The 12608-nt window shown below is 48.9% G+C and overlaps 1 protein-coding gene across 4 annotated transcripts in view; it reads right to left on the bottom strand.

Annotated features, from left to right (window-relative positions):
* LOC146812759 (tyrosine-protein phosphatase non-receptor type 6-like) overlaps positions 1-12608 on the bottom strand; it is a 370963-nt gene that overhangs the window by 47238 nt on the left and 311117 nt on the right. The window contains exon 14 of one of the 4 annotated variants that reach the window (XM_085619860.1): positions 5757-5877. The exons of the other annotated variants lie outside the window; for them this stretch is intronic. Coding sequence (XP_085475986.1) covers positions 5814-5877 — 64 coding nt within the window. The 3' untranslated portion in view covers positions 5757-5813. Of the gene's footprint in view, positions 1-5756; positions 5878-12608 lie in introns of those variants that run through there. 4 annotated transcript variants of the gene reach the window in all.

Raw genomic sequence — 12608 nt, 5'->3', positions numbered from 1 at the left:
GGTGGATACAGGATTAAATGTAAAGTTGAAAAGTACCTTGTGAGATGTAGACTGGCTGCACTGTAGGGTGGAAACAGGATGAAATGTAAAGGTGGGCTGCGGACTCCCAGTTATAGGGTGAGTGTACTGTGAGGTATAAGGGTGGCATACTGATACTGAGCCACGTATAAACCAGTCTAGAGTCTACTGTAGAGCTGTATGTAGGGCGAGGTATAATGTCTGGACTGGTAAGTGAGGTATATAGACGGGGTGCAGGTTGACATGTTGAGTTACTTAAGAAGCTATGGAAATTGGGCTCAGAGTGTGAGGTATAGATGTGGGGTGCAGATATTGTAATGTGGGGTGCATAATCTGGAAGATTGTGGGTTGAATGTCTAGGGTGGAAGGCGCAGTTCAGTATGTCAGATTAATATATTACAACAGCGGTGATGCATGCAAACGCAATTAGAATTTTAAACAGAGTTAAAATGTGTTGTACAATCACCTCACCGCCTGCAGTATTCGCGTGGTCAATTTCGGTAAGTGCAGCCTGTCGAAATTGGCCAGTGACTTACAAGTTCCAAAGCACGCGTGGTTTGGTGTGGAGCGCACAGATTCCTTCATAGCGGTGCAGAGACATAGAGAACGCCATGAAAGCAAGGCACAATACAGTACACACATAAACAAGCATTTGCAATGCAATAGGTCTTGCTTTTGCGAGAGTTTGAGCTATTGCCATTGTAAATGACAATGCCTTTTATTTATGTGTTTTGAAAACCTGCAAGCGGTGTGTAACCACACAATTTGTACTTATAGTCCTTGCTTATGAGAAGCAAGGCTGGCAGTAAAAGGGGCGCAGTTACTGCCAGCCTTGCTTCTCGTAAGTAACGACTACAAGTACAAAGAGTGTGACAACACTCTGCTTGCAGGTTTTTAAAACACATAAATAAAAGGCATTAACATTTAGAATGCCAATAGCTCAAACTCTCGCAAATGCGAGACCTGTTGTATTGCAAATGCTTGTTCTTTCTATTCTGGCGTTTTATGAGGCAACTCCTCTGTTCTGAATTGAATAGATATAGCACCCATTTTGCTTTCATTTTCCTTGTGTTACTTTAGTCTTCGAGTATTTAATAAAATTGTGATTAAAATGCAACAAACTATAAACAGCGATCACCGCATTTCACGTTCTGGACATTTCCTCCTACTTGCCAGTTTGTCTCTGGTGCTACATGTCTTAAGACCTTAGGCCAGCGCAGGCAGTTACCGTTCACGTCCGTGTGTTGGTTTGAGTCAGGCATTTGTTTGGCCACGTGACGCAGGCTGGGGGGAAAACTAGAGTGGGGACTGGGGGTATGGCGGCTACAAGCCGTAAATAATGATGGGGTGGGGGAGGGTCAGAGGTGTTTGACCCCAAGGGTGCGTACTAAAGGATGTGACCAGCGTCTCTGGAAGCAAACTGTTGTCTTCCCGCTCCAGCTATGAAGTAGTGACACTCGAACCCCGTAAAAGGGGTAGTTTGGGGTGAGTTCAGATAAAAAGGACAGTAAAAAGTAGAGTAACGGGACAAATTAATAGTTGTTTCCTCACCGTTTCTCAGCCAGTAAAATTAACACAACTCCCTGGGGCTTGATATAAGAAGTGTAGAAGTGTAGCTCACTGGTTAAAGGAGGCATACCCTGAAGCAGAGGGCAGACCCGGGACCAGGGTTCGATTCCGACGCGGCAGGGTCCGGAGCCCCATTGTCCACGGACTCGATAATTCTCGCTTTGGTGCCCACTCTAAGCACGAGTTCACACTATGCAGCTTGCTTAATCTCCACAACGGCTCCCCCCTGCGGCGGGATGCCTGGCTTTCACCTTGGGGATGCCCAGTACGGGTTATCTCACAGGGAAAAACCAGGACGGGTTCCCAATGCAAGCGCTGAGATGCCCAAGGGTAAGTCGAGCGCTATATAAGAACACACATACATACATATACAAGGTTACACAATGATTCAATGCCATCGATGACGCACTGCTCCGATCCTTGGGATTCGCTTAACAACTACATGCACTGTGGGACTTTTAATTTGAGTTCTTTTCAAATTAACCTACGCACATAAACGCAATGATTTGTTAAAAAGAAAAAAAAACTCCATGGCACTGGACTTGGCAACTTTACGTGCAGGGCACATCCGGATTGGGTCTCAGTGCTTTAAATAACACTGTGCGGATTAAGCAATTTAAAAACACATATTTTCTCAGTGCGAGAGATGGAGAGAAGGTGTACTTGTAAACGCATGCACACCCAAGGGTATCTTGGTGCTGAATAACAGATGCTTATTGTTACCCAACATAAGGGTACTCATTTTATCGACCTCAGGAGGATGAAAGGCTGAGTGGTCCCACTGGGATTTGAACCTGTGACCATTAGGTGGAACACAGGCCACTACGGTGAAACATTAGTCTACTGAGCAATCAGATCAGGCTCCGCTAGGTCAGCTCCTTCAGAATTTAGGCCAGTGCGAGAGACTGACAAGCCACCCAACTATCTCCCTGCACACAACTTGACAGCGCTTCTGAACTGCAGAAGACAGCCGACCCTCTTCCACGGCTGGACCGGCCTGTTCCTGCTCCTCAAACAGCTGTTGTGCGTGATTTGCACAACGCTCAGGACAGGCGGCTGGCCACGGGTGTGAGAGGTAAGAGTCTACCCCTTTATCGACGCCCACTGTCCTCTGGGCTGCCTCTGAATCCACGCAGGGCCCCGGCATATCATCTCTTCCACGTTATGGCTGCTGCTGCAAGACTTTTCTTTCGGGTAGAGAGCCTGTGCCTGTGCCAAGGGAGTGAAAGGAACAGAATGTGTAGATAACAAGAAAAACAAAGCTTAAGGAGAGAGATAAAGGAAGCGGAAATAAGTAAGACGGGTATAACATCTTTCTTTATGTTTTTTGTGTTAGTGTTTTGCGGAGTTCACAGCACCTTGGATGGAAGCAAAGAGAAAGAGAAGAACATGAAATGGAGCACCTGGTGTGAAGGGGAGAAACGCACCACAGGGGCAGACAGGCGAGGGGGAGGATTGGGAGCAAAGAGGGAAGGGAGATGGAAGCTTTAGAACAAATCCAACTAGAAGATTGTTATGGCAGATGCAGCAGGGTGGTGGTGCGTATTCTTGCTTGTGGTGTCAGGAACCTTGCCTGGCACCTGAATCCTAGCTCTCACACCTGCCCGCAGTGTGTGATTCTGAGCTAGCTTTCCCATGCGTGGCTACACCTTTTATCTCCCCAAAAAGAGCGGGCTTGCAAACAAGTTAACCATCGAGTGTAAAAGAGAGTATTAGCACCTTCGTGTAAATATGTTGGCCATTGTGATATCAGGGAATAATTCTGCCGCTGATAAACAGGTCTGGCTTAGGTAAAACTGACAGATATATTAACTGTGCTGTTTTTGACTATACACCATGGGTACTCACAAACTTTCTCTTGGGGGCCAAATTTACAGTGTGGTTTCTGGCTGAGGGCCGCACCGGTGGGGGCGGGGCCAGTGGGGGAGGGGGCGGGGCTAGAGCAAAAAAAAACTATGACCATGAGGTTGAACACAGGCCACTGCAGCAGACGCCTTCATCCACTGAGCCACCAGACCCGGTATGCACACATATCTATCTATCTATCTATCTATCTATCTATCTATCTATCTATCTATCTATCTATCTATCTATCTATCTATCTATCTATCACTCTGTCTCCCGCCCTCTCTATCTATCTATCTATCTATCTATCTATCTATCTATCTATCTATCTATCTATCTATCTATCTATCTATCTATCTATCTATCTATCTCTCACTCTGTCTCCCGCCCTCTCTATCTATCTATCTATCTATCTATCTCTCACTCTGTCTCCCGCCCTCTCTATCTATCTATCTATCTATCTCTCACTCTGTCTCCCGCCCTCTCTATCTATCTATCTATCTATCTATCTATCTATCTATCTATCTATCTATCTATCTATCTATCTATCTATCTATCTATCTATCTATCTATCTATCTATCTATCTATCTATCTATCTATCTATCTATCTATCTATCTATCACTCTGTCTCCCGCCCTCTCTATCTATCTATCTATCTATCTATCTATCTATCTATCTATCTATCTATCTATCTATCTATCTATCTATCTATCTATCTATCTATCTATCTATCTATCTATCTATCTATCTATCTATCTATCTATCACTCTGTCTCCCGCCCTATCTATCTATCTATCTATCTATCTATCTATCTATCTATCTATCTATCTATCTATCTATCTATCTATCTATCTATCTATCTATCTATCTATCTATCTCTCACTCTGTCTCCCGCTCTATCTATCTATCTATCTATCTATCTATCTATCTATCTATCTATCTATCTATCTATCTATCTATCTATCTATCTATCTATCACTCTGTCTCCCGCCCTCTCTATCTATCTATCTATCTATCTCTCACTCTGTCTCCCGCCCTCTCTCTATCTATCTATCTATCTATCTATCTATCTATCTATCTATCTATCTATCTATCTATCTATCTATCTATCTATCTATCTATCTATCTATCTATCTATCTATCTATCTCTCTGTCTCCCGCCCTCTCTATCTATCTATCTCTCACTCTGTCTCCCTCCCTCCCTCCTCCGTTCTCCCTCCGTCTCCCTCCCTCTCCCTCCCTCCCTCCCCCTCCCTCTGTCTCCCTCTCTCTCTCCCTGTCTTCCCCCCTCTCCCTGTCTTCCTCCTCTCCCTGTCTTCCTCCTCTCCCTGTCTTCCTCCTCTCCCTCTCTCTCCCTCCCTCTTCCTCCCTCTGTCGCACTCTGTCTTCCTCCCGCTGTCACCTCACCCCCTGCTCTCACTCCCTGCTGCCCTCCATCACCTCACCCTGCTGTCCTCTGTCACCTCACCCTGCGCTGAGACGGCTTCCAGGGAACGCACACGGTCGCAGCACCCAAGTACTTCACAGGTCTTTTAAAGACCATTCACTTGTTAATGAGACTTTGTTGTATTTCACCTCTTCTTAGCGCCCCTGCATCTCCACTCAATCAGAGGGGAGATGCAGGGGCGCTAAGAAGAGGTGAAATACAACAAAGCCTCATTAACAAGTAAATGGCCTTTAAAAGAATCGCCCGGCCTCACAGCTCCGTGCTGCTGTAACCGGCGGTGTTCGCTGACAAGCACAGGGCACAGGCACTATGTCTGCAAGGTCCGCGGGCCGCCAAGGAAGGTGTATAGTATACACCATACTCTGGAATACTTGCCGAGAGCTTGTTTTGCTGCTTTTCTGGTGCTAATAATACCACCGTTTTCATTTTTTATTTAAGCTAAGTATCGGACAAGCATCTATTGACTATATTAACTGCAGGACCACACGCACGGCTGCTCCCCTTTGATTTACTTGTGCATCGTTTGGTAGTTTTACAAAGCGCTCGAACTTCACAGCCACTGCCTCACGGCGCTGAGGTACTGCTGTTAGCTTGCAGTGGTTATGTGGTGGTTGGGCTCTTGGTTCAACACTAGCAAGACCCTCGGTCTGGTATTTAAGAGAGCCCTGTTGCTTGATTGACTCTTAAAGCAATATGGATACCGCGCCAAAGCAGACGCTACACACAGAACTGCTTTTAGGTGCAGAAGTGGTGTTATTGTGACCCCTCGTACTGGTACTTCATTTGTACCAACCTTGGTGTCGGAGGGATGGGCAGAAATAGAAACTCGGAGGCCGCAGTGGTGGTTGAATGGTGAATTTTTATTATAAAAAAGATAGGTGGTGAAAGCAAAATAGGCTAGTTTATGGCTGAGGTGGTTAGATGGCTTGTGCTCTAGGACGTCTTCTGCCCGTTTACTTCTTGTCCTTGGAGTCTTGGGGCTGCCTTCCCGGAGTATCTCAAAATAAGGAGAAAAAAGAAAAGAAGCGGTCAAGGTTCTGCTTCATCTCCACTGAGATTCCCGTCACCACACCCGACGTGGAGAAGGATATAGGGGAAACCAAAACAAAAAGAAAGATGATAGAGATGGACTTTCCTCTCTTATAACTCAAAGAGAAGAGGGCTCCCGTTTCCTTAGAGTGAGCGTCGTGATAGGGACTGCACCCTCCTTTTACTGCTTTCCTCGGATTTCAATGTGGCCATATACACTCGTTCCTCAATTAGGTATGCCGGGGGAAAAAAAATACTAGGACGGGGTGTGTTGCACTGTCACACGGCCCCACAGATTCGTGCCCCAGGTATAGATCAGTAAACACCAAAACCAAAAAAAAAGAAGGATGAAGGTGACTAGGGATGTTGTGGGTATCGTGCTACACAGGGTCTCTGACGTGCTCCCGTTTCAGGTCTTCCCCCCCTCTCTCCCTTGTTCTCGCACTCACCACTTCTGCCGCAACTCTCCGGAGTTGCGGCGGCCTTCCAGCGTCCTCCGAGGGCGTCCACCAATCCTCGCACCAGGAGTCCACGTCTTCATCGTTTTCGTCTGGTTGCGCAGCGTCCTCAATCCTCTGACTTCCTGGAGATCCCGGCCGATGTCCAGTCCCGTACACATGAAGTTCAGCGTCTTCGGGGTTCCTCCCCTGGTCCGCCCCTTCCTCTATCGTCAGACGCCTAAATGCCGGTTGTCCCGCCTCTTCCGGCACGATCCTTCGTTCCCATTCGCCCGATCGTCCTTCGTTCTGGGTGGTTTCCTGTTGGACAGAGGGAGGTGAGGTGATTAACCCTTTGGCGGTACCCTCATCCCGACTGGCGGGATAAGGTATGCACGTTTCCCTCTCTTGTAGGAGTATTTCACACTTGGGAAGATGAGAAGCTGAGTAGAGCAGGTTGGCTCGGACTCGCAGTATTCCGACTATCCCCCGTGTTATGCTTATTTGCATAGTGCCAAACTCAGCTCTCCACATTGTGCGCTTTGTACAGGGGGCGAATGTTCACGAGGAAGGGAGAGACCCGGTGACCCCTACATAGTGCATTCCCAGGTTGGTGTCTGTTTTGGGGGTTCAATGGATGTCTGTGTGTACCATTACTGGCTGCTCTGATGCATGTAGCCATAAATATTGTATGTGTTTTTCATGAGCAAGCTCCCCACCCTCTCCCCCCACAAAAACGGGTAACCGAGCGCATGCCGCGCTGCTTATTAAAAGCATCAAAAATTGAACAAAGTGAAAGAAAAGTGCTGGTTAGGGAGCCATACTGGCTGCACATGGCAAACGTGACATAAGCCGCTCGTCAGCCATGTTCCTCAATTAATTCTTTTTGGGCGCAGCAGGCTTCGAGGCGCCCTGTGTTAGAGACTACGGCAGTCCTCGCGCTACCTCTCATCTCTATGTATTCTGGCACCACCTGGTGTGCATTTGTAATGGAAAAAGGCAAACTACAAGTGCCAGAAGGAAAAAAAAGCACAAAACACAAACGCACAAACAAACAAACACGGAAGTCTGGTTGAACTATCCAAAGCTGAGATGTGACTGGAAAGCGTCGTTGTAGTGTTTGGGCTGCACACAGCATGTGACCACAAGATCATCATTTGCCAGGCTCAGTAATTAGTTTCAAATTACAGCCTGTATCAGGAAAAGGTTGCTAAATTTGTACATAGAAATGGCAGAGACGGCCACGGAGAGTGCTGGCTGACGTGTGTAAATTACCGACTCGTTGCCACAACTACCGTGTCACAAGGAGCTATTCATCCGAGGCTCCCTGCCTTTCAGAGAAGGAACGCTTCTGGAAGAAGCATCGATCTCTTGTCTTTATGGGGCCATGTGTTTCAAATAAGAAACACATGGCCCCATAAAGATAAGAAAGTGCTTTGCGACAGACGCAAAGCAGGCCACCGAGTCCGGCTCGGAGGCGAAAGGGCATCTACAGAAAACCCTCCTTTCCAATGTCAGGCCACCGTTTAGCATAAACGGTGACGCCAGCCAATGGAAATGAGGGGCAGAGCTTAAAGCCCTCTTCTGAAAGTCCTTGTCAACAATAAATCTCGCGAGGCGAGCAGCACATGCGCTGCCACGCCACGCGAGACCTAAAAAAGAATGGTGGGGATTAACAGAGAGGCAGAGAAGAATGAAATGAATGAAGGCTCAAGCCAGAGTTACAAACCATTTCCGTACTTGCCACGGTCAGAAGCTCTTGGTATCTGCAGTGGAGACATCATGACAAAGGGACCAAATAGGATCTTCCTTATACATGGGGAATATATGGTTTTCACAATGGAACAGGATAGATTAGTGGTGCAAAGAGATGCCAAGAACATAAGACTCTGGCCAGGAAGTTGACTGAAGTTACTTCTTCCCATTTACAAGAAGACTTAAGACTGGTATTTAATAACTCCATGGGGACACCAGACAAGCTTCGAGCTGATAAACAAATCTGGGATTGGTGAAAGGTAAGAGAGGGGTCCCAGCTTTCTCTCAATTGCTGCATCAGTGAGACCTTTGATCAGAGGTGTGTTCTCGCTGGGGGTAGGTGGTACAAGTCAAAGGAAAGCAGAGCTGGGTTCTATACACATGATAGTACATCAGGGGAAACAAAGAAACATGTTCTCATATCACTCACTAGTTTACCTTAACTCAAGTTTAAAATAAGACATTGCTTAGCTGTTAGTTACAACAGTGCGTTTAAGCCAAATGGAATTCTCATTCCATTAAATCATTATTTCTTTTTGCAGCAAATACTTTTCTGACGCATGATGATTTTTCCTGGATAAATGATACTCCTGATAGATACAGTTTTGGAGCCATATCCATTAGCGTATTGTAGAACCGCATTGGACACATATGGATTTTTAGCCAGGGCTGTAAAATACTATTTGCTCCAATTTTTTAACACATTTCCAAATATTGGCTAAACTGCTTTAGCATTTCACCAATGCGCTTGGTTATGCTTTTCAAAAGGGAAACTGGACAGAACTGAAGTAATCAGGTGATATTTTTAAATTGTCAATGTGTTACAGTCGATAAGTATATATACAACCCTGTCCTCTGGAGTCTCTTCAACATTTTGGCTCCTTTGCTCACATTATTTTCCTAATTTGACATATTGGATTTATTGTAGGAAAAAATGAACACAGAATATATTACACGTGTTTTTTCTTTAAATAATTAAAAGTCAGAACTAAAATATTGCTAAGATAAATATCAAGACCTAGATTTCAGTAATATAACTCCATTGGATGTATATTTTCCATTATTAACTTCAACGGGGCGATAGTTTTGTAAACAATATTTTGGGAACAATATTTTTGGCAGAGGATTTTAGGCCATGATAGTCTGGTTCTAGACCTCTTTGACTTAGTCTTAGCCTCAATCTCAAATGAAATGTTGGACTTGCTTGCTTTGCATACGTGTGTTGTGATAAACAGAAAGCATCACAGAATATCAGTTTTCGATCTACCTTTCTTGGAAGATAACCCCTCTATAATGTTCCCTATTGGCAAGCCAGCTTGCTTTATTTACCAATTCATGACAGTATTTTTAAACCGTGCTTAATTTATATTTTAAAAAAATGAAGTGCCAGGGCTCTCGTCAGGGGGCCATTATAGCCTGCACCACACATTGCCCCTGCCAGCGCTGCCAATGATAGTATTGCACTCCTACAAGTATGACAGTTCAGACTATTTCAGACCCGAAAGCTGTAAGAATGGCTTGGGCGGCAGGTGATAGTAATTTTTAAATTTATATTGAATTATTAATGAACTGCTGTTGCAGTCATCTCTAAATTAGCCAGACAGCACCACTTTGTGGCAGACTGTTGCAAGCTCCAGTGTTGACAATCAAGTGCCGGTGCTGAGCACCGGAAACTACCGGCTCAAATTAAGCCCTGTTTTTAAGCCATTTGGGGAGCCCATCCATATTATATTATATGAGGGTAGACACCACACTGAAAAGCTTGAAGACCACTTGGATAACCTGTTGCACAGGCCTTGAACATGAGAGCTGATGGGTATAAAGGGAAACCGGTGCTTAATTGGTGCTGGGGCTTGCAGGTGTCACGTAATTTTGGGCACCGGAACTTATCTTAATCATCAGATTTTGGCCCATAGCAAGTGAGAAAAACACACAGACAATGAAAAAAGAATAAGGAACATAAAGATGGAAAGCAGTGACAAGAGCAGAAAGTAGGGGTGAAAATAACCTGCAAGAATGAGATAAAAAGACAGGAGGTGTAGGGTGGAGGAAGAAAGCGGCATGTGTTGGATTCAAGACTAGGCAGCCTTAATATTCCACAACCACAGCATTTGGTAGCACTGGCGTTGGAGACCTAATAAAAGGGTTGGGACCCTATATCTACTATTTTACAAGGTAAGCACTGAAAACAATAAAATACATAGCTGTCTTGCAGACATCTCGTGGTTAGCTCCTGGAGGTAGGTGAAGGGTTAGGAGGGGAAGGGGATGCAAGCGATAGAGTTCAATTTTAACCAAACATCTGGGGAAAGCACTGTTTCTCTCTATAGACAGTAAGCAGTGGAACATACAAACAGAATAGATGTCAACATAAGCAGAAGATGAACACACGGGGTGAGAGGTAGGATACACTTTTAAGGCCTGTGTTTCATTAGACAAGAGCAGGGTCGAAGAATATAGGTTATTTTTATGAAAGGAAAAAAGAGTAAAGATCAGGGTTCTACAAAGTTGGTCCTGTAGGGCCGGATCCATGCCAGATTTTCAGCATATCCCCATTTAGATAAATGTAGTTATCTTAAACTCTGGCATGGACCCGGTCCTCCAAGACCAACTTTAGAGAACCCTGGTAAAGATCAAGACTCTAGGTGCATGAAAGGCGAATAATGAGCAGACGCTGTATAACTGAAAGCCCTCATTACTGCTAAGTGCAGAGAAGATATGCAAACGTTGCGAGGAAAATAAATGGGCAGGTGAAGGAGAGGCGTGGAAGAAGAGACTGCCACTGAAGTGTGGCAAGAGAGCAGATGCTCAGGAGTTAATGGAAGAGAGGCAACTTGGCAAATTAGGGGAATAGGCAGACATAAAGAAATCTTGTACCATATGTAGGCTAGAGAGTAGGGGTGGGCGGAAAATTCCGTTCCGCCAGCGTAGCAGATAAAGCCAGCCACCCCGGCTCACCGGCCCGGTCCTTGCTTCTGAAAGCAGCCAGGCCGGGGAGAGCCTCCCCGGGCCCCGGTGGACCCCTGTCTCCAGCGCCCGGACCCTCGGCTGGCTTGCAGGACGGGGGGCTCCCACACCCCGGGCCCTGCCGGACGGAGCACGAGCCCCGGGCCTGGTCCCAGCTTCAGAACCCTAGCCAGGCCGGGGAGAGCCTCCCTGGGCCCCGGAGGACACCCTTTCCCCAGCGCACGGACCCTCGGCTGGCTTGCAGGACGGGGGGCTCCTGCACCATGGGACACTGTGACGGAGCACAAGCCCCGGGTCCGGGCCCAGCCTCCGAACCCTAGCCAGGCTGGGGAGAGCCTCCCCTGGCCCTGGTGGACCCCTGTCTCCAGCGCCCGGACCCTCGGCTGGCTTGCAGGACGGGGGGCTCCCGCACCCCGGGCCCTGCCGGACTGAGCACGAGCCCCGGGCTCGGTCCCAGCTTCAGAACCCTAGCCAGGCCGGGGAGAGCCTCCCTGGGCCCCGGAGGACACCCTTTCCCCAGCGCACGGACCCTCGGCTGGCTTGCAGGACGGGGGGCTCCTGCACCATGGGACACTGTGACGGAGCACAAGCCCCGGGTCCGGGCCCAGCCTCCGAACACTAGCCAGGCTGGGGAGAGCCTCCCCGGGCCCCGGTGGACACCCTTCCCCAGCGGCTGGACCCTCGGCTGGCTTGCAGGACGGGGGGCGTCCGCACCCTGGGACACTGGGAAGGAGCACAAGCCCTGGGTCCGGGCCCAACTTCCGAACCCTAGCCAGGCCGGGGAGAACCTCCCCGGGCCACGGTGGACACCCTTCCCCAGCGCACGGACCCTCGGCTGGCTTACAGGATGGGGGCTCCCGCACCCTGGAACACTGGGACGGAGCACAAGCCCCGGGTCTGGGCCCAGCTTCCGAACCCTAGCCAGGCTGGGGAGAGCCTCCCCGGGCCCCGGTGGACACCCTTCCCCAGCGGCTGGAACCTCGGCTGGCTTGCAGGACGGGGGGCTCCCGCACCCTGGGACACTGGGACGGAGCACAAGCCCCGGGTCCGGGCCCAGGTTCCGAACCCTAGCCAGGCTGGGGAGAGCCTCCCCTGGCCCCGGTGGATACCCTTCCCCTGCGGCTGGACCCTCAGCTGGCTTGCGGGACAGGGGGCTCCCGCACCCCAGGACGGAGCCGCACCCTGGGACGGAGCTCCAGCACCGGGCCCAGCTTCCGAACCCTAGCCAGGCCGGGGAGAGCCTCCCCGGGCCCCGGTGGACCCCCTTCCCCAGCGCCCGTACCCTCGGCTGGCTTGCAGGACCAGGGGGCTCCCGCACTCTGGGACGGAGCCGCACCCTGGGACGGAGCTCCAGCACGGGGCCCAGCTTCCGGACCCTAGCCAGGCCGGGGAGAGCCTCCCCAGGCCCCGGTGGCCCCCTGTCCCCAGCGCACGGACCCTCAGCTGGCTTGCAAGACAGGGGGCTCCCGCACCCCGGGACGGAGCCGCACCCTGGGACGGAGCTCCAGCACCGGGCCCAGCTTCCGAAACCTAGCCAGGCC

This window comes from Triturus cristatus, chromosome 7, assembly GCF_964204655.1.
Source record: "Triturus cristatus chromosome 7, aTriCri1.1, whole genome shotgun sequence".
NCBI lineage: Eukaryota > Metazoa > Chordata > Amphibia > Caudata > Salamandridae > Triturus > Triturus cristatus.
Note: the sequence above shows the minus strand (reverse complement) of the source record. Positions and strands in the feature narration are given on the sequence as shown.